Below are 21,962 nucleotides of genomic sequence, written 5' to 3' on the forward strand. Positions count from 1 at the left end.
TTGCAATTCCAAACAGACAGTACAAGTCATTAGAACTACACTTTATTTTCCACCAGGTATCTTCCCTGTGGGCCAAAATAGCGAAAGGGCTTTTTACACTTGTAAATTTTTGCTTAGCCCCGGACTATCGGTGGGGCTAAGGGGGGGCCTTAGCCCCACCGTTGGTACGGGACTATCCTTAGCCCACTTTCTGTTTACACTCGTTTTTGCCAAAGTGGGCTAGCCCCACCGATAGTACGGTACTATCTGGCCCTGCAAAATAGCAGGGGTTAGCACCGCAATTGCGGTGCTAGCACCGCAATTGCGGTGCCAAGCAAGTGAGTGTAAACAGAACGAAAAGATAATCCTGGGCTAAGCGACGGAGACGAAGTCCGACCCTCACTGACCAATCAGAAACGAGGCAATCAAGTGCTGCCGGTGCGTGCGTGTACGTGTACAGTACACAGCGTAATTATGAATATTCATGTGGTTTGGAAAGTCCGGGGCTAAGAAATACGAGTGTAAAAAGGTCAGTTTTCTCCTTAGCCCCGGACAAGAGATAGTACGGGACTAATTGGCCAGTGTAAAAAGCTGAAAAAATTGGTACGGGACTAACGATAGTCCTGGGTCAGAGAAAGTCCGGGGTTAAGAAACACAAGTGTAAAAAGCCCTATAGATGGCATGAATGTGACAGTTTTGACTACTCCTCGTCTGAACTGCTTTCTGAACTTGAGAATTAAAAGACTGGAATTGAATTTATACGGCAGCACGCTACAGATAAATCACATATGTCAACATGCCACAGATTTGTAAAAGACTGTCATTGTACAGCCAAAGGAGTATTGTGGGTAACCCAAATTGTGAGGAAAGTAGTGTCCTTTGCATGTGTGTGTGTGTGTGTTGTGTTTCCCTAATACATGTAGCTTATTTCTTTTGTTACCATGATGTCAAATTGAAGATGGATAATATCGACCTTGGTATGAAAAGGCATGGACTGGCTGAGATCCATTTTATGGGGGGGGGGGGGGGCTCATAATATGGGAGAAGGAATTTTAACTTGGGGGAGGTCATTCACCGCATGAAACCCCTCTGTCCCAGTGAGGTTCCTGGAAGCTCAATCAATGTCAGACAGATCGCTGGTGCCATCCCAGAGTTTTTTAAAGCTTTACTGACCTTGCAGTAATTTTACAACGACCAATAATATCACAGCGAAATGGTTAACTGGAATTGACTGAATGGCTTTATACTGTACCCATCATGCACTGCATCAAACTAAAAGTTTTACCCCCCCCCCCCCCCCCCCATCTTCCTACCAACTACTCTGAGTAGTCTAGTAGACCATAAAATGAATCACTGCTTGTTTGTTTTCTTTTTTTGTGTGTGCTCATTGTCAGGCATGTAGAGAGGAGGATAGTAGAAAAGAGAACACAGTCTGATGCCTAATATTGGATCAACATATGTATGTGTAAACATGGATAACTGTCTGTAGGTTTTTTAATATAAAAAAATGACATCTCTTCTGTTAGGCTTCTTTTAGGCTGCACTTGACACTGTGCATGTTTTAGCTGAGCCAGATACACAATTTGAACGTGCGTCACCTCTGGGCGTGAATGATGGATGAAGTATAGTGTTGGACGTTTGTTTATTGTGCGAAAGCCATGGGCATTGGTATGGCTGGCAACGAACACGGTCGCCTCCGAAGCGGGCATAAATCTGCGCGGACTTTCAAACAAACCAATATTTTCACACTTATGCTGCAGGATTTATGGCAGAGAGTGTGGCTTGCGAGTGAAAGGAAATAAACGCAGGCTCAGGAGGTGCAAGAATTGGAGGAACTTTAATGGGGTTTAGACAAAGAAAAAAAATAACGGTGCATAAAGGGTAACCTTTAAATGAGAAACAAGGCTTTGTGTAGTTATATAATGTCTGTTGAATTGGCAGTCTTTTAAATGCTCATTCAGTGCTTGATTTTCTCTTTGCTTTTAGATGTTGCATCACACAATTTAAGAAAATGTTTTGCCTGAACTGTGAGAGACCACTCATGAATGAATCTCAACACATTTTATTTAATCTCTTGTCCCATACATTGAATTTGATTGGATAGCACATCCACTGTATGATGACATTCTGCAAAATACAATCATTATATTGATGATTTCAATTCTCTATTCTTTTTTATTCCCAAACCAATTCTAGGGATTCCATTCTTTCACCTGTCACAAACCTTTCATTCCAACAGTGTGGGTTTTTTTCTTCTTTTGAATACAGTTGAACCTCTCTTATCCGGCCTCCCTTTATCCGGATCTCTCCATTATACGGACGCAATATCGCCATGATTTTTTTTTTTTATAATTATGGGAGGAAAGGGGGATTCCCAACTCCTTGAGAACTCCTACACAAACACACATGAATTACGTATTACTTCCAACATGATTAACTTACATTACATCAAATTTCCTTCCAAATTCTTGCAAACACGAACCTCTATTTTTGGGTCTGTTACTGAGTGTAACAATGAAAAGGTTGCAGTATACACATTACTACATGTGGTACTACAATGGGCTACATCAGTACATTGTACATGTGTATGTATATGTACAAATGTGTACATGTATAAAGGCATTGAGTCTCCCGTATCCGGCCAAATCTCTTATCCGGATGAGCCTCAGTCCGACTTGTCCGGATACGAGATGTTCAACTGTACTTGAAATCAGCCATCTGTGATGAGACATTTGCACCACTCTTCATTGTTTTGAGTGTGTGCATAATGACCACAATTATGACTTTTTCTTTATCAAATCTGAGATGAATGGATTGACCCTGATTATGTGGGTTGCCAGGATCTGTTAGCAAGTGTTCTTTTGTACAGTGTATGGAATTATCTTCTGTGTTGAGAAGTGGCTTTAAATTGTGCCTCTGTTGATCCCTCACAAAAGTGGGTTTGCTTCATGTGTGGTCAAATAGAATACTGATAACAGTGTGCCAACCTTATGACTACAAAACCTATTTGTTTTTGTTTTTGCTTTTAAATAGTCTTGTAGGACTCACATGTGAGTTTTAAAAGAGGTGTGTCAATTGTGTGTAAATAGAGTACCAAAGTGTGATGTCATAGCCATTCATTGCCATGGAAACTGGCTCTAAACAAACCTCACGTAGCCTGAATATAGATCTGTGAACACAACGGTTGCTAACCCTGCTCAAAAGACTGTGACATCATCACTTTGGTACTCAATGATAATTATCTATTCAGTAAATTGTTTCTGCTTTCAATACATACGACTGTACAATGTGTGATTTGAATTTTCTCTCACATTCAATAGACCAGTGTACTACAGTAGGTACTGTGCCTTGTGAATGACACACATTACATGTTGTATCGATTTCTTCTGATTGTGTTCCTGTTCCCCCTCCCTCTTCTCCTCTTCCAATCTTCGCCCAGCTTTCAAGCGACAGTTGCTTAGCAACCCCACCCTCAAGTGGCAGTACTTTAGCTCGGAGGATGGGGTCCACGCCATCTACCCTGCCACCCCGTTCGTGGCCCAGCACAAGTTTGCCGACGCCTGCACCGTCGACATCCGCACCAAGTAAGTCCGCCCTTCTGTCACTTAGCAGCAGAAGGAAATTGTTATAACAGCATACATGTAGTTACTGCCCATGAAAATATTACAAAATCTTTGTAATGAAATCCTAGAACTCATGAAATGGCCAGCTTAGCCTTTGCTCGCATGAACTACATGTAAGTGTGCCGTACAGTGTGTACATTGGCTGTATGGGGAATAACTGTTATACGCCATATAAACCAAGGAGGTACTAGGCGAGCTAATTTTTCATCGAATCTGGACTTCTAGAAAATGTTGCAAGTGGTCAAATTCGCGATCAGGGAGCACAGTACTTAAAGGGCAAGTTTACCTTCATAGACATGTGAGTTGAGTGAATGCAGCAATATTAGTAGAACACATCAGTGAGAATTTGAGCAAAATTGGACAATTCGTTAAAAAGTTATGAATTTTTGAAGTTTCTGCTCAGTCACGGCTAGATGAAAAGACTACTATAGCTTGTGATGTCACATGAGTACAACGGCATAAAGAAAGAATAAAGAAAATTCAACATATTTCCATTTTTCTCCCATAACAAAAGAACACTTGACTTCTCTCTTTCAGAAGGCAGGGGGAATAGTATTACCCTTAACACATATGTCAGTAGCTAGTCGAAGAACTGTGCACTTTATTCAAAACGTAAAGTTTTGTGAAATTCTCTTTTTATTTTCCTTATATAGTTGTACGCATGTGACATCATACACTGTAGTAGTCTTCTCTTCCAGCAGTGACTGCGCAGATACTTAAAATATTCGTCACTTTTAAACGGATTGTCCAATTTTCTTCAAACTTTCACTGATGTGTTCTACTAATATTGCTGCATTCTCTCAATCCTTATGTATATGAAGGTGGACTTGTCCTTTAACGGAGAAGTGTATGCGTGCACATTGCAGTCATGTTGGGTTCAGAGTTGATATTTTCATGTGTTCTTGAATTTGCGAAAAACACGCGACTCGTGAAATTCGTGAAAATGAAAACCTTTTGAAATATATATGGTGTATATAGCACCATATGTGAGAGGCTGCCGGTTGAGAGGAAATTTTTTGTGTGTAGACATCCAAATACTGTGATGAAAGCAACACAACTTTATCATATATCGTGTATATGATTGTATGAATTTATCTATAAATGTATTTTGTATGTTTGCATATCACTTATCAGCATCTTTCTGCCGGTTGAGAGGAAATTTTTTGTGTGTAGACATCCAAATACTGTGATGAAAGCAACACAACTTTATCATATATCGTGTATATGATTGTATGAATTTATCTATAAATGTATTTTGTATGTTTGCATATCACTTATCAGCATCTTTCTTCATTGGCAATGCATGGCCTGTATATATGCAATAGGTACATGTGGGATTCTTTCTTACTTGAAGCCTTTTCTTTGTAATGGGAGAGAATACCATAAGATCTCTGTTAGATGGTAACATACTAAAATCTCATTTTAACTGTGTAGTAAGAGCAGCAGATACATCCCTGTTGTTGTAGTACATACTTTTGCCTATTGTTTGTTTGTTTGTGTTTGTGTTTGTGTATGTGTATATGCTGACAACATTTTTTCATACATACACATTGCAAACAGCAGCAGCAATTACTTAATCCCAACAAGATCATGAAACAGACTCACTATATTCATACTTCAATAGTTTCAAAAGAAACAATTAGGATTTTGTGAAAAATACTTGTTTGTTCAATTCCTGGTTTTTTTTTCTTGATAGCATGTACACTTGTATGTGTACCTGTAACTCAAAATAGGAAAAGAATGACAAATATATAAAAACCATGCACATGTGGAAAATTAATAGTTGACTAGTATTCTTCACCTGTGGTTATGTCAATACCAACAAAGCGTATGTGGGAAAACATTGATTTTCATGTCTATCAAGCCTTATTTGTCAGTATAATTATTGATTGGGGGGGGGGGGGACAATTTTGCAATATTGGTTCTCTGACAATTGAACAAAACACTAGCTCTCAACAAGAGTCAAGAAGGGTTTTTGTGTAGCACAGAGTGGTGTACGAAGACCCATATAGGTACTGTAGGAAGGGGTAAGCTTGATGGGAATACATGGTAGGCAGTTTATATGGCAGGAGGATGTATCCCTGCTTGGATTATTTGTAGTGCAGCGTAAACTACTTGTAAGTTATTACAGGCAATGCTCTCCCAATTTTCAGGTGCACGGTACGTGATAAAGTATCAATCTGCTGCGCATCGGGTTTTATCGACAGCACATCTAATTATCACCTGTCTTCCTTGTACAGCGGCTTGGAAAATGCATGTTACGTTGGCGGTGGGGGGGGGGGGGGTGGGGGAGGGGGGTTAATTTTCATCTACTGCGTTTCTTGCTGTCATGGTTCTGATGAGCTTTGCAGGCTTCCCCGTCCGCTGACATTCTCGGCTAATTTGCGCATCATCGGCCGCGTGGGTTTTCAATCTGGCAGCGTGGCGAAACAGCGAGGCAATCTGGCGTGTGCCGCGGCTGCGTAACTCATTGCGCCCTCGCACGCAATGATGAAAAAGCGTGTGCCGAGTAATATTGCCGAAAAACAGGAGAACTGCAGAGAGAGGGGGGGGGGGGGAGAAAACAGAATGCTCCACAGAGAAACAAGAAACTGGAGCAATGCTTATTAGTGTTAGAGTGCCTCCAAAAAAATGAAAAAAGATGTTTCCATGGTGATGGGAGGGAAAAAAAACCGTCTCTAGAGAGTTCATTTTAAGGGAAGCATAATATAAATGTGTGCCTAAAATAACAGTTGCTACTGAGTGCATGTTTATGCATCTGTAAGTCGGTTCCTAGTGTAGGAGATGTTCTCAATATATTTGTGTAAACTGATTCTGATGTAATGTATCTTGTATTTGCGTATCAATTAGTATTTCCCGCCTCATGCCAGTATTGATATTTGGGAAGAGATGGGAAATGTTTTTCTTACCTTTGCGCGAGTTTGGTCAAATTATCGAAGTGATGATCCCCACAGAATATCATACTGGGTATTCATTTTCAAGATATTGTCTCATGTCCAAACAGGAATCTTAAAATAGGTCAGATTGAAGCACATGAAAATGTTTGTTCTGAACGAGTAATTTTGTTTTTATGCCTCCGCCACGAAGTGTCGCAGGAGGCATTATGTTTTCGGGTTGTCCGTCCGTCTGTCCGTCCGTCTGTCCGTCCGTCCTTCCGTCCTTCCATCCGTAATCAGTTTTGTGGACAGCGTATCTAAAAAACTGTATATGTATGAGTGGGCGAAATTGTGCCTATCAACTTTTGAGTGCACATGCTCAAGGTCAAAGGTCAAGGTGTAATGCTCAAAATTTCACTATTTCCCCTATATCTATGCAATGCCTGAAGGTATTTTATTGAAACTTGGTGTATACATGAATACCAAATAAAGATTCCCCAGAGAGAGCTTTGGGTCATAAGGTCAAAGGTCAAGGGTCAAAAGTCAAGTGAAAATGTTAAAATTTCACTTTTTTTCTCCATTATCTCACAAATATTTCAAGGTATCTTCATGGAACTTTGTATATATGCATGTACTGACTGGCAGTGATCATGTAGGGAATTTAGGGGTCATGGGTCAAAGGTCGGGGTTGAAAGGTCAAGGTCAACTCATCAAAATGTCTATTATTTCTCTCTTATCTAGATGTAATTCCCACAGGATTTTTTCTTGAAACTTAGTGTATGCATATATTACCCAATACAGATTCTCTTGGAAGTTTCTTGCCTAAAGGTCAAAGGTCAAAAGGTCAAAGGTCAAGTGAAAGTGCTAAATTTTACTTCTTCTTTAAACTTATAGAAGGGTCAAAAGTTGGGTACAAATCCTCAAATCCCCAAATACCTTCACTCTTAGACAGTATAGCCATTCATCCAAATAAACCTAGTTCAAGGATAGTGAACACTCAATCCATTTGTGACAAACCTGCCATTTTAATATTTTGCCAGTTATGTGAAGCTGTCATCACACATTGTCAAGACATTGTGCTGTAGACCTATTTGGAGAACCATGCATTATGGCGGAGGCATACCAGTCGCCATAGCGACATTTCTAGTCATATATGAAGCTCAATCTAATAGCATGATGTTTGTTCCACTATTTGATTTTTTTTTGTATTGTAAGGGGGGGGGGGGTAGAAGAGAGGGGGCTTTCACATTAGGAATAACAGATTTCCAAATAAAACAAAAAAGGGACTGTGTAATGTTCATTTTTTTTTGGGGGGGGGGGGGATAAAATCAGGAGTAATGTATTGTGTATCACATTGCAAAAGTCTTAGGCAGAAGCTTGTTGGCTACTGTAAAGTGGAAATTTTCGTGCATTTCGCGCAACCAGAAGCTAGCGCGAAAATAAAAGCACTTGAATATTTTTGCTTGCCATATGTTCCCGTACTTACTGCCTTGATTCCACTAATTAAAAACACGTGAAACTCTTCTTACCGGGCTGAGTGCGAAAAATTATTCAAGCGAAAATATTCACTTTTACAGTATTGGTTTTTAGGATCTCCTCCAAAATGTTACATACTTCAGGGTTCTCACCAGGAATTTCTTCACGCTTGTCGGCATTTATGCGCGCTGTTCTGGGGGTGGGTACGGGAGGGGGGTTCCCCCTCCCGCGCGAAGCGCGGAAGCCTTCGCTAATGCTCAATACAACACAGATAAATCGCCGCTAAAATGCCACTAAATGCGACATTTTCACGGAGATGTAATGAACGTTGTGAGGGGCATATTCTCACAGAAACAATGCAGAAACTCCATACCTTTTGTTAGCGGCAGTTCCTAAATAATAAATGAAAGAGAAGTAGGTGCCGATGGTGGAGGTTCCGATTTCTTTTAGGCCTTTCCTGTTTCACTGTTATAATAATTAGCCGCCTCTGCATCGCAACAACGCGCGCCGTGTTGCTTTCTCGCCGTCTGCTCGACCACGTGGTAGGCCTATTGCATGCAGATGCGCGAGAAGCGATCGAGAACTTTCGGGACATCGTTGCACTTTCATTTCTGGGTATACTGCGGTAGTTTGGCCGTGACATCAAAGAGATATCATACAAAAATGTAATGATGGTCATTATTCCGAAGGTTTGTTTAATCATAAAATGAAACGATTCATTACTGAGTACTTCGAAGGTTTGTAATCGAAAACAACAACAACACCAAAGGTCGGTACTACAGATGAATGTTCAAAATAAAACTGATTTCGTTCGAAGATTAACAAGCATTTTTTCTTTATTATTTTCCGATCAACGAACCTTCAGAAAGGAATCTATCATCTATCATCGTTATTGTTTCAGAATAACAAACCTTCAGAATAAGAAAACACCCTTTTGGGGCCGTTGTTGTATTCCGAAATTATACTGGCAGAACATTCGAAATAACAAAACTGATTTCGTTTGGATATAAACGAATATTTTCTCCTTTATAATTTTTCTATTAACGATCATTCAGAATTAAGAATGTAGAGTATTATTTTGCCATTATTCTTTCGGAGTAGCGAACCCTGAGGGTAAGAAAACTGTAACCGTTTTCATTTCTTCTTTATCGTTTTCCGATTAACGATCGTTCAGAATTAAGAATCTAAAGTATTATATCGTTATTCTTTCGCAGTAACGAACCTTCAGAGTAAAAGAAAACTGTAACCGTTTTGGGGCCGTCGTTTTATTCTGAAATTTCAATGACGGAAACGTTCGAAATAACAAAACTGATTTCATTGTGAAATGAACGGACATTTTTTAAAATCATTTTTGGATTAACGAACCTTCAGAATAAGGAATATAGTATTATTTTTTCATTAATCTGTCGGAGTAACGAACCCTAAGAGTAAGAAAAGTGCAACTGTTTTTTTTTTGCAGTTTTATTCCAAATTTCACTGGCAAAACGTTCGAAATGACGCACTGATTTCGTTTTGAAATTTACGGACATTTTTCTTTATTCAATTTTCGGTTAACGAACCTTCAGAATAAAGAATCTATTATTATTTCATCATTACTACTTCTGTCGGAATAACAGACCCTTATAGAGTACGAAAACACGCTGTTTTGTGCCGTCGTTTGATTCCGAAATTTCACTGACAGAACCGTTCGAAATAACAAAACTGATTTCGTTGTGAAATGAACGGACATTTTTTCTAATCATTTTTTTGGATTAACGAACCTTCAGAATAGGGAATCTAGCATTATTTTATCATTAATCTGTCGGAGTAACGAACCCTCAGAGTAAGAAAACTGCAACTGTTTTGGGGCAGTCGTTTTATTCCAAAATTTCACTGGCAAAACGTTTGAAATGACGCACTGATTTCGTTTTGAAATTTACGGACTTTTTTCTTTATTCAATTTTCGGTTAATGAACTTTCAGAATAAAGAATCTACAATTTATTATTTCATCATTACTACTTCTGTCGGAATAACAGACCCTTAGAATACGAAAACAGCTGTTTTGTGCCGTCGTTTTATTCCGAAATTTCACTGGCAGAACGTTCGAAATGACAAAACTGATTTCGTCGTGAAATGAACGGACATTTTTTCTTAATCATTCTTGGATTAGCGAACCTTCAGAATAAAGAATCTAGCATCATTTTATCATTAATCTGGCGGAGTAACGAAAAAAATGAATCCTGGTGGCGATAACTGATGCTGGTGTAGAGAAAAACAAAGACAGCTCGCTCAAAAGATGCTTCCTTCTTTGCAGTTTATTTTCTCCCCAGTCATTCCTATCGTTCTCCTCCCATGAACCCCTGCCATGCACGGACGATGAACAAAACAAAATGTTACCGATGCTGCAATGAAAAAAAAGAAAAAGAAAGAAACACTCCCTCAAAGCAAATTATCTACACTTTTCAAGTTGAACAAATTGATGTTCGTAATGAAGAATAAAAAAAAAAAAGCACGACCTCAAGCAGTGGGGAAACTTGATATCATGGCTTGTGGAAATTTCCATGATATTTCCACGAAAGCCAGGTGTCAGATAAAGAATGTCGCGCGTACTGCCACCTTGCTTCAGTGGTCGTAAACAGCGTGTACATAGCATGTAAACCAACTGGGAACATTGATGAATGATCATCATTTATTTTCTGCCCATGAAGGCCCCCTAACCCACCTTTTAACAAACCAAGCCAGAAGCACGTGGAGCATTACGTATACGTTGAACTTGAAAGACCATCATGACAGAATTACTATAAATTTCGGCCCGGAGAAGGAAAATGGAATATTCACGAATGACGTTGACAAATCCATAGAAATTGAAAAGGCTAAAATGGAACGCATGGCTTTTTAGATTAAAAAAAATAACCCACTGAAACTACCAAAACCTAAATAACAATTTGCATTTGCTTACTCCATCGCACATTCTTTTTTTCTTTTCTTTTTTTTAACGAAAAATGGAGTTAATTTTCTGTCTGCGGCAATGCTTTGAACGCATCTAATTTTGCGTCATTGCCGATGGCCAGCTTCCTAAAGAATTGATACGAATCCTTTCAAATATACGAAACAGTCTAAAGATCCTGGATCCTGGCGGTGAATTTCGGTGGTATTATAAATCCTGCTCACTATCAAAATTTAATCATCTGTTCCTTGCGCCATTTTACCAACCAACTGTTCCTGAAAATTTCATCCTAATCTGTTCCCAAATTTTGACTTATTTTGCAAATAGAGAGACAGACAGGCAGACAAACTAACAAACAAACCAAAGCAGCCAAAAAAAAAAAATACAACCTTTGGCGGAGGGGGCATGCATTTCATATCGTTTGTTTTTGCGTAACCCGACAACGAGCGTGACAACAAGCGAGCACGTGTCAGCTTTCCTCAGCCTCGCTCGGCCTCCGACCCTCTCTTCCCGTCCTCTCTCTCCCTCTCACAATACACATTAGCGTTGTACACGCAGGCGGCTGGATAAGTGGCCGGCCGGCTGGGTGCTTGTGCATGTGTGTGTGGATCCCAAATCAGAGCGCATGTGAGTGAGCAAGTGTGTGATGTGTTGTGTATCAGCAGGGAGGTGAGACCTCCCTGGTATCAGCTAGTACGTCGCTCTGTTGAGCCGCGTTGTTGTGATCGGTGCGGTGACTGCATGGGTAAATTTTTGCGCTTGTATAAGTATGTAAACTGCAGCTGCTTTCAACATCTAGCTTCTTTTCTAGCCAGATAATAAAGACTGAAAAAGGCGAGAAATTGGTCCGAACTTAGCTCGTCAAGCAAGTTACCCTTGTCGGCAAGTTCACGCGTGGTGTTACCCTTGTCGGCAAGTTTTACCCTTGTCGGCAATTGCTTCTTCAAACCGCACGCTTGTCGGGGCCGACAAGGGTGATATACGCTGGCGAGATCCCTGATACTTGCATCCTACAATTGTACATGGTTCAGGAAGATGTTCTTGTTTGTAAAGTTTGATTGGTAGTTATTTGATAAGATTCATATCATGTAGGACTGTATGTGTGAAATCATTTTGAGCCATTTATCTGGCCTCTCTTTCCGGTTTTCCATCAGTCATCAAACCTTTCTGGGTCTGAATGATTAATTATTGTATTCTGAATAATTAAGAACAAGTGAGAGCAATATTATTTCCATTGACATTTATTCATTATTCACCAACCGATTTTGATTGATTATTTTTTCAAAGCATTGATTGATCCCATTTTGCACCAACTGTATGAAATTATTGTACCAAATTAATTCATTATACATAAAATGTGTGCAATTATAGAAGAAGATTGATTTTGATAGTGTTGACCAATTATAATCTCAGTTACAGAGCATTTAAAGAATGCCTTAGTATAGTCATGTATCATGTATGCCAATAATGCTTGGTTTGTCAGATACCTCGTACAATGTAGATCTTCTTCTTCAAGATGCTCAATGTTTGATGTTGTATATGTATTTTTTTTACTGCTGTATTAAGGGAAATGCATTATGCAAGGGTGTTGATGACAACAAAATCATCCATCAAATACAGATTTTGAAAAAAAGAACAACAACAACATCTTGTTGTGATGAAATTGTACATATGCCGTACCTAAAAAAAAAAAAGTACCCTTGCCCTTTACATGCATTATGTTTGTAGCTGTCAATAAAGTTATATGGTTATTCTCCCAGGGGGACCTTCAATGATTTAGTGACATTTGATATTAGAATCGCTGTGCATCATCCCTCAATACTGAATATCTTTGAGCTGGAGTGACAGCCACCTTCAATTGCACTTTCTTTAGAGTGTGGAAAATATCCTCGTTTTTGCTGCAGTGATATTGTTGTGTGTCTCCGGGTATATTTTCTAGTCAGTCTACAAGAAGAAAAGCAACCAACTGCACATTAGTGAGAAGATGATCTTATAATGACTTTTGTACGTTCTAGCATCAAATTCTCTTATGATTTCAAAAGAAGATCTGCAGTTGTATGATGACTTATCTGAAATATAAGCTGAAATAACATTTCTTTTTGATAGGGATAAGTATGAAGTTTAATGAATGTGTGATGAAGATCTGTTGACACGTACACTGTATATTGGCATACCGGTACATACAAATTATGCATAATGTATACACTGTTGTTGTGATATTGTTTATTTGAATTTTATTAAATATCAGGCTCATTTTCACAATGAAATTCAACAGAAATAAGCTGCTGTATTCTTCTCACTTCTGCTGCTGTATCACATAACAAATACATACACACACACAACCTGTGACATTTTCAACAAAGCAAACTCGCTTTCTCACACACACAGACATACACAGGCACAGACAGACAGACAGATGCACAGACACACAAGCCAGTTAACAAACATTCCAGCAGACAAAGAAACTGGTGGCATCACCTAGAGTAATCGCAGCATTTTAAATCTAACATGCCATGTACTGTATTAAGTAACCCAAAGGGGGCATTCTAGTCAGAGATCAAGATACCCGTTCCACCACTCTGACCACACTTACCACAAAAAGAGTCATTTCATGCCAGGAATCACTCCTCGGTCTGTACTGTGATGATACAATCAGTAAATGTTTGACACTCATACCACAACTCCCCCTATTTAGTTGTTTTGTTTTGTTTTTGTTTTACCTTCATCAGGAGTCTGTATGCCTCCACGGTGAGGCCGACAGCCACCAACGTGGTGATCATCATCGACAGGGGATCCTCCATCAGCCCCGTTTCCCTGGAGATTGCCCAGAAGGCTGCCAAGATTGCACTCGGCGCCCTCTCGCGGAAGGACAAGGTATCGTTTGTTCCCTATACGCTAGTTAATCATTAACCAACCCGAAGTGCTTGGATAGCTAATTAGTGGTGAAGATTTCCAGGGAGTCGCTCCCCTTCATAGGGCATTTTAAAACCTGTAGATTAATTAACCCACTGAAGACCAGTCCCAGCAGATGTGAATGGGAAATGTGTGACATAGCAAAATCATCTCGTCTTCTACGGGTTAGGGAATTGGTGATGAGCTAGGTGGAGTTTATTTCATGCGAAATTTGCCCCCTCATTTTTTATGTCTAGCTAGTGAAACAGAAAGGTTGATATCTGTATCATTGCCATACGTCTGCCTGCATTTAGGATTGTACATTTTAGAAACTGACCGGGGAAATATACGGAAGTAACTTCCGACAACTTCATTTGAATTTTCATTACCAAACCTTCTTTCTACATTGTGCATACAGAATTGTATTTAGAGCAGTATGTCTGCCTGCATTTAGGATTTTACATTGTGGAAAATGACCAGGGAAATAAACAGAAGTAGCTTCCGGCGACTTCATTTTATTTTTCATTGACAAAAAACCTTCTTTCTACATTGTGCATACAGAATTGTATTTGGAGCTGGCAAGTGTCCTTGATGCTGCAGAGGGCTTCATGAAAATTTCAATATATCTCTTTCATGCCCGGATAAGAGAATTTTTTTTTTTTTTTTTTTTTGGGGGGGGGGGGGGGAGGTTGTTTAAAGGGATGATATAATTTTGGTTGAGATTGGGGATTCGCATTTTAATTTTTTTTTGGAAGATAATCAGAAACCACTTTTATATGAGGTAATTCAGAGCTTATAATTCTATGAGGTATTCAAAGTTTATGTGATCAAAATTGGTTTTGAAATGGCTGAGACATCCAAAAATAAAGAAAAACAAAGTGGTCCTAATAAAAGGTGGGTCCCACCTTGTATTAGGACTACTTTTTTTGGTCTATCTCAGCCATTTCAAAATCAATTTTCATCATATAAACTTTGAATACCTCATAAAATTATATGCTCTGAAATGTTTCCTAAGTGGTTTCTAATTATTTCACAAAAAAAGTTGGAAACCCGAAGCCCAATCTCAACCAAAACTATACCATCCCTTTAAAGACATTTGATCAGAGAGCATTCAATGTAGATGATGAAATGTTGAGTATTTTTTCATTTTGCAATTCTAAATTTTTGTAGGGGTGTATTTTCATCACAGCAATCTACGGATATTTCTTGTGCTTTGTCAATGGTTCAATGTGTATGAAGTATCTAGGCTTCATATTTCTTGCTCTTCTTCAAATATCATTGCGCTGTGATCTTTTTGCATTTGAAAAGTTATATTTTTACTGATGAAAATAACTCTCCCCTCCCAAAAAACAAAACCAAAGGTCGCTGTCCTGAGCATGGGATCCGATGTGCACGTCAGTCAGCCCGGCAGTTGCTATGACAACAGCCTGGCACCAGCATCGGCGAAAGTCAAAGAGCATCTGATCACGTTTATTAACGGCATCAAGGCGATTGACGGTAAGTTGATGGATTCTGTTCCTGCATTCTTTTTTTTTTTTAAATTTGCTTCTAACCCATCTCCTGCTCAATATGTAATGTCTGTAAGGAGCTGTACAATATGTAGAAGGAAGAGGCTAGGACTTCATTGGACTTGCTTGTGTGCGGTCTTTTCTGACTGCGCCGTTGTTTGTCGTTTGGTTTACCACAACTTGTTATGCTGCGTTCTCCTGGGAAGCTGATGCATTGTTGACTTTGCGTGTGGTTGTGTTGTGCATGTGTTCGTGGGGGTATGAACAGGCTACACTTGTGTTTTTATTGCTGGTTAGTGCTTTAGCAATCTGAAGTTATGTTAGTACTGTTATGATTACATTGTAGGCCCTGTTTGTGAAATCATTTGATTAAACACAGTTTGTAATAACCTCATCTAGTGTGACCAGAGTTTTGTTTTCTGTTTTCTTCAGTGGTATGGATCTGAAAATGAATGGATGCTGGATTTACTTGTTCCAAAGCTTTTGTGGACTCGTATTTGAGAATATGATTGTGTAGTTTGAGGTAGTGGTTATATTATTTATTCCTTCATCGTTATGATTGATTATGATGATGAGGATTATGATGATGATGATGATGATGATTATAATCATCTTTTTTTTCTGCTCCTACTGCTACTACTACTTTACTACTACCACCACTACTACTGCATTGTTATTTAATTCTCCTTTGCAGGTCCATCCAATCATACAGCAGCATTGGGAATAGCCTTTGAGCTTATACAGAGGTCCACCTCCCCACAGCAGTCCAATGGCTCCACACCAGGTAGGGTCCACATTGTATGTATACAATGTGCAGACAGATGCCCTGTGCTTTGTGACGTGCAGTAAAATCATCGCGGAGTTAATGCACAATTGCTCAGTCCCACACATGTACATTCCATGTTATTAATCTCGTGTTGCGTGTTATCTACTCTTGCAAAAGAAATTATCCCTGAGTTAATGTACAATTGCTTAGTCTCACACATGTGCTGCTCATGTTATTAATCTCGTCTTATGTGTAATCCACTCTTGCAACAGAAATCATCCCAGAGTTAATGTACAATTGCTTAGTCCCACACATGTTAGCTTATGTTGTTAATCTCGACTTGTGCGTTATCCTTTCTTGCGACAGACTCCGTAATCCTCTACATCAGCACCGGCCACGCCAGCAATCAGCAAGAGGTCCGGTCAGTCATCAACCTTGCCATCTCGGAGAACAGGCGACTCAACAACCGTGTGGTCATCATGACCTACCCCCTGGTGGAACGTGAGTTTGTGATGCTGTTTTAAAACCATTCCAACTATCATTCTTTCTTCTGGATTTGTCATCTCGTCTGAAAACTTGTCATAATTTTCAAATAATTTGAATATTTATTTTTATGTTTTGACAAAATATAATGACATACATGCAGGTTTTGTATATAAAAAGAAAATATGCAAGGATATGTTGTGAAATGAAAAGAGTAAATGCAGTGTACTATTACGGTACTAGTAATAGCGAAACATTATGAAAGCAAAACTTCCTATCCAGATTTAGTTTAGTAATGTTGCTGTTGACATTTGGAGAATGTGCATGACAATGACAGTGAGCTGTTGAGAAGAACAATGGATGTCTCATAGCGCTCAGCCAACCAGTCACATGTCACGCAATATAAAGATGTTATTTTTCACTCCCCATCTAATCCCCTACAGAAGGAAGGACTGAATTGGAAGAGCTGTCTTTCCTACGAGACCTGGCGGAGCAGGACAATGGAACATACAGGGCTGCAGCGGCAGGTCCTCAGCAGGCACCAGTTCCGGTAGGAAATTTTTTTTTTTACAGTGCTTTGGTCATTGTGTAGCAGTGAAATGCTAGGAGCAATGACGCACAGTATGGGTTGGAAAAGAAATCTCACACAAGTTGTGATCAGTAACAGTATAGGAAGTAACTGATATCAACAGGATTGCAGACACAATCATGAGTTGGAAAGAAATTTTTGGCAAGTGCTGTGACAAATGCATTACTAGCATTAATTATACATAATGAGGAAAATTTCATAGGAAAAAAAAAATCTGCTAACATGGTCATTTGTAGCATTTATTATCTCTCCTTTTGGTAGCAGTGAATACCTGGTTATCATTATATTGAAATTTATGGGGACATTTTGTTTGTTATGACTTAATAGAATAATCAGGAGAAATATGTTCTCACATGCTTTATGTAGCTCATCCCTGCACATTCCCCTTTTTTTCTATGATTCTACAGATGGGAGTCATGACAGTGCTGAACCCAATCAGCCACATCCCGTCAACCATGGGCACCTTCTACACCGTGTTGCCACGGCAACCAAGCCAGGCACCTGTCTCCTTCTCCCTGCCGTACATGGATTCCACGGGGACAGGTAAACGCCTGCAAACACTGCCTGTGCTCTCCTTCATTCATTTATGCACAACAGCGAATGTCCATGAAATCTTCATGGATGGTATCTCCGAGGCATTGCGCATAAGTCTCAAGGAATATTTGCTTGTGATGTACAAATGTACATATAGAATGAGCTGTTTCTGACCTCATATCAGTGGCACAGCACATCTCTTGTGTCCGATGTTCTGCGACCATATGAAAGATGAACAGTTTTTCTCCCATCTCAATATTTGGAGTAGTGCATCGTGATAGCTTAGTTTTATATTTGTATTACATTTGTATGTCTGCTCCATAAATACTGCACTGAGACACTGGAAAGACTTTGTGTTTAAAAGAAAAGATGACCTGCATTATTAAGTACATTATGAAATTGACATATTGTTTCCACTGCTACATTTCCATCAGGACATTGTATGTAGTAAGCTTGTTCTGTTTCTTAACTCTGTCTTGTGTAAAATTATGGACACATGTATGTTTCCCTTTCCCTGATTTCAATGAATTCTCACCTTATAACATCAAAAAATTGCTCTTGAAAGCTTTCTAAATAATGTTAAAGCTCTGCATGACAAACTTTGTTTACCCAAGCAAGAAAACCACTGCGTTTACCTTACAGGAAACACCAATACAATGAGCATACATCAATTATTAGAAACTACCATTATGTGATGTGTATAGAGTTTATTGTCCATATGGAAGTATTGTGGGAAAGGAAATGATGAAGTAATCGTGAATGCTGTTGCATATCCTAATCTGTCGTGACACAGGTTTGATCATGAGTCTGACGCGGCCGTGCTACGCCAACGACCAAGTGTTCGGCATCGTGGGACTGGACATCAACATGGCGGATATTTTGGAGGATGTGACCTATTTTGAGGAAGGCGACCAGTCCTATGCATTCATGATTGACGACCAGGGTAAGACCAGAGGGGAATAGAAATAGACGTCGCCATTGTCGTGAATTTGCAGTGTAAAAGATGAGACATATAATAGTTAGATATCGATCGGAAAGTATTTGATCCATATTGTTTGTGAGGGTGATAAGGGGCAATTCAATGCATGTACAGGTAGACACAGTTTCATGTACTGTAAAAGTGGTTATTTTCACACAAGTAGTTTTTTACGTGCTCGGCTGGTTAAGATGAATTTCGCATGTTTTTAATTCCGCGGAATCAAGTTAGTTATTAGTGGAACATATAACGTGCAAAGAAATTTGCATGTTTTTATTTTCACTCTGGTTTCTGGTTGTGCGAAATACATGAATATTTCCACTTTTACAGTTTAGCAGTCACAGTTATCATGATTTACCGATATTTGTGTAGATTGACAAAAGCTGCAAAGAAATATAAGAGTAGCAAAATTGCTTATTTCACTTGTAATGTATTTCTTACTTTATGTCATGCTATATCTCAGAAATACATTGTGGAAATATTTTAGAAAAATTGACATAGATTATAGAGAGTGTGTGTATAGTGTACATCTCACTGGTATACTTTACGACAAACCATGATATATTATATCTCAGAAATTCTTTTGGGATACACACTGGTATTTCAGAAATTGACACAGATGGTAGGGAGAATGTGAATTGTGTATTTATCTCTCCTTGTGACTCCGCCAAGTGTTTTTATATTGCTCTGCTCTTCAGGTCTGACCATCATGCATCCTTCCCTGCCCAAGCCGTCTCTGGTTGTCGAGCAACCCATCTTCACCAGCATCAGACACTTTGAGCAGTCTGTGGGCTTTGACAAGCTTCAAGAGATTGTTCTCAGGTAAAAAAGAAAAGAAAAAGAAAAAGAAAGAAAGAATGGGTCGATCACCCTTTAATAGTGCATTCACACAGTATTGCAATAATCACATGTAAATGATATGAACCATGGCAATTTATTTTGTCATATGTGTAGTTTAACGTACTTTGTCGTGAGTAATGCAAACTTGATCAGAACATATTACATATGATGTTTATGGTCTACCAGTATATATTACAGACTTGATATTCTTAAAATAGGAAAGAATAAACAAGTTCAGACATTATGGTGTGTATAATTTGCTGTGATATTCGCAACAAAAACAAAAAACAAAAAACAAAACAAAACAAGAACAAAAAACAATCTTTTGTTTTTATGATATTTTGATAACATGATGATGCCCAAGGCAAGGTTGACTTGTTTTGATGTATTACCATACAAATTTCATGTTTCAATTATCGTGCAGGGAAAAGTCTGGGAGTGATGTTCTGCGAGTCTCTATGAATGAGACAATAGAAGCCAGGTACTCCTGGAAACATGTAAGTAGATGAGGTCATTTTTTTTTTCCAGCTCCAGCTTTGTTTTCGTGGCATGTTGCAAATAGGGCAGTATATGAATATCAATCTTATTGTTTCCTGTAATACTAGATGTCATAGATATGATTTTTGCATGAGACACAGCTTAGGGTCTACGAGAAGATATTCTGTATATAAAATATATATATATGAAGAGTTTGTTTGCAAAAACCGATAAGTCCATTTTTGAAGATTTTGAAGTACGATCTCTGTCATAAAGTACAAAATAATACCTTTTAAGTGATATATTGGTCACTACATATAAAGGTACATTTTTGAAGTTATGGTCAAAAGAAGCAAAAATGTTCTTATTATTCTCTTTATTTTTTTCGACCTTTAATCGCAAATATCTCCATTTGGCAAATATGGACTTATCGGTTTTTGCGAACAAACTCTTCATATATAAATATATATATATATATATATTTTTTTTTTTTGTAGTGCATGTGTGTCAGGTTTGTGACCTCCTTACATTCTGTACAGGAAATTTAAACAAACTCTTCTGAATAGTACAAGGGTAGCATTGAAATGTAGTGTTGAACTTTGACCTCGGTAAAGCTGGTAAAGAAAGTAATACATGCACTTAACTCTGCAGGTAAAGGCCTGTAGAGAATGAAACATTCTCCGTAAAATTTAGAATTTGCTACAAATGCATTGAGAATGGTCTCCCGATTGTTTTAACAGCATAGGGGAAGAATGGAATGAGCCAATACATATGCGAATCAGGTGCATATGAATGTGATGTAAAGGAGGTATTAGAAGCTTTAGTCACACCATACGTGTATCTTCTGCTGCTTACTAATGTTGACTACAAAAAGGAGCGAATTCAGTTTTATGATGGGGTGATGATATTTTTCTGTGTGTCTGTGTTTGTGTGTTTTTATTGGAGATTGCATTATTGCCAATTCTAAAACTATGTGTGTCAAATTCCTCTGATCTTTCATGTGCATGTTTGTATGAGTTTGACCGTAGACATTATTAGAAAATTGTCATTTTGATTTGACCTGCTGCAAATGTTGTTATTCACAGGTTGATGGAACTCCATTCACAGTGGTTGCAGTTGTACTGACAGAAATAAAGGACATTTTAAATCTAAGACACACAAAAGGTAAGTCCATTTGGGTTATATTCCAAAATATCCACCTGTAGAAGAGTACAAAGCAATATCATTTTATTCTTAAATTGTATTAATGAACAAACAATATATGCACGAGATCAATTAAAGCTGGCCCTGCATAGATGTCAGTCAGCTTCATAAAGTATTTTTGTTTTCATTGCTTATTTCTTGGTTTAACAATACAATGTGTAACAGCAACAACAGCAACAAATCAGGGTATACCTGAACATATGGGAACGTGAAAACTGAGTTTAAATGATACAGTAATATATATCTTCGTATACCTTATACAGGCATATGGTACACCTCAGTAGCCAGTAGTCTTCAATAAGTATTTGATTGGACAGGGAAGTGACATGAACAATTTTTGGGCATAGTACATGTATATTCTAGGATGAATATAATTTTAGTTTCTGGAAATCTGATTCTGTAAGTTGAGTTGATAGTGTTTACTTTGTCATATTTTCAAAGCAATCAGCTACACTGAAAATGTTTACACATACTGCTCAGCATATCAACGCTCTTTCTTGTGAGGTATGTTATCACACTGGTAATATTTGATAATCTACAAAAATACTGGTCAATGATTGGTCATAATGCAGTCATGTGACTATTGCAGCGAGGTTGAAATCACTTTATTGCAAGCAGTGACGTCACGTCAAATGATACCCTTTAAGAATTTTGCTGCTGATGGGGCTGGATTGAAATGACTAGTCATATGTAGACCATATGATATAACAAATATTGCCTTGTCTGCCATTGTAATATATACTTGACAGTCCCTTTTTGCTTATATTCTCCCCTTGAGGCAATATATTGAAATCCCTTGCGGAAAATATAACT

At 38.6% G+C, this 21,962-nt stretch overlaps 1 protein-coding gene across 1 annotated transcript in view; it reads left to right on the forward strand.

Moving 5' to 3' along the window:
* Positions 1-21,962, forward strand: part of LOC139723709 (VWFA and cache domain-containing protein 1-like) — an 88,661-nt gene that overhangs the window by 55,689 nt on the left and 11,010 nt on the right. Inside the window, exons 5-15 of the mRNA XM_071634931.1 lie at positions 3,419-3,563; positions 13,611-13,755; positions 15,135-15,270; positions 15,976-16,065; positions 16,414-16,548; positions 16,974-17,080; positions 17,527-17,662; positions 18,447-18,596; positions 19,328-19,451; positions 19,894-19,966; positions 21,032-21,110. Of these exons, the coding sequence (XP_071491032.1) occupies positions 3,419-3,563; positions 13,611-13,755; positions 15,135-15,270; positions 15,976-16,065; positions 16,414-16,548; positions 16,974-17,080; positions 17,527-17,662; positions 18,447-18,596; positions 19,328-19,451; positions 19,894-19,966; positions 21,032-21,110 (1,320 nt within the window). The remainder of the gene's footprint in view (positions 1-3,418; positions 3,564-13,610; positions 13,756-15,134; positions 15,271-15,975; positions 16,066-16,413; positions 16,549-16,973; positions 17,081-17,526; positions 17,663-18,446; positions 18,597-19,327; positions 19,452-19,893; positions 19,967-21,031; positions 21,111-21,962) is intronic.

This window comes from Diadema antillarum, unplaced genomic scaffold (genome assembly GCF_040938485.1).
Source record: "Diadema antillarum isolate AM-2024a unplaced genomic scaffold, OU_Dant_1.0 scf00000197, whole genome shotgun sequence".
NCBI classification, from domain to species: Eukaryota; Metazoa; Echinodermata; class Echinoidea; order Diadematoida; family Diadematidae; genus Diadema; species Diadema antillarum.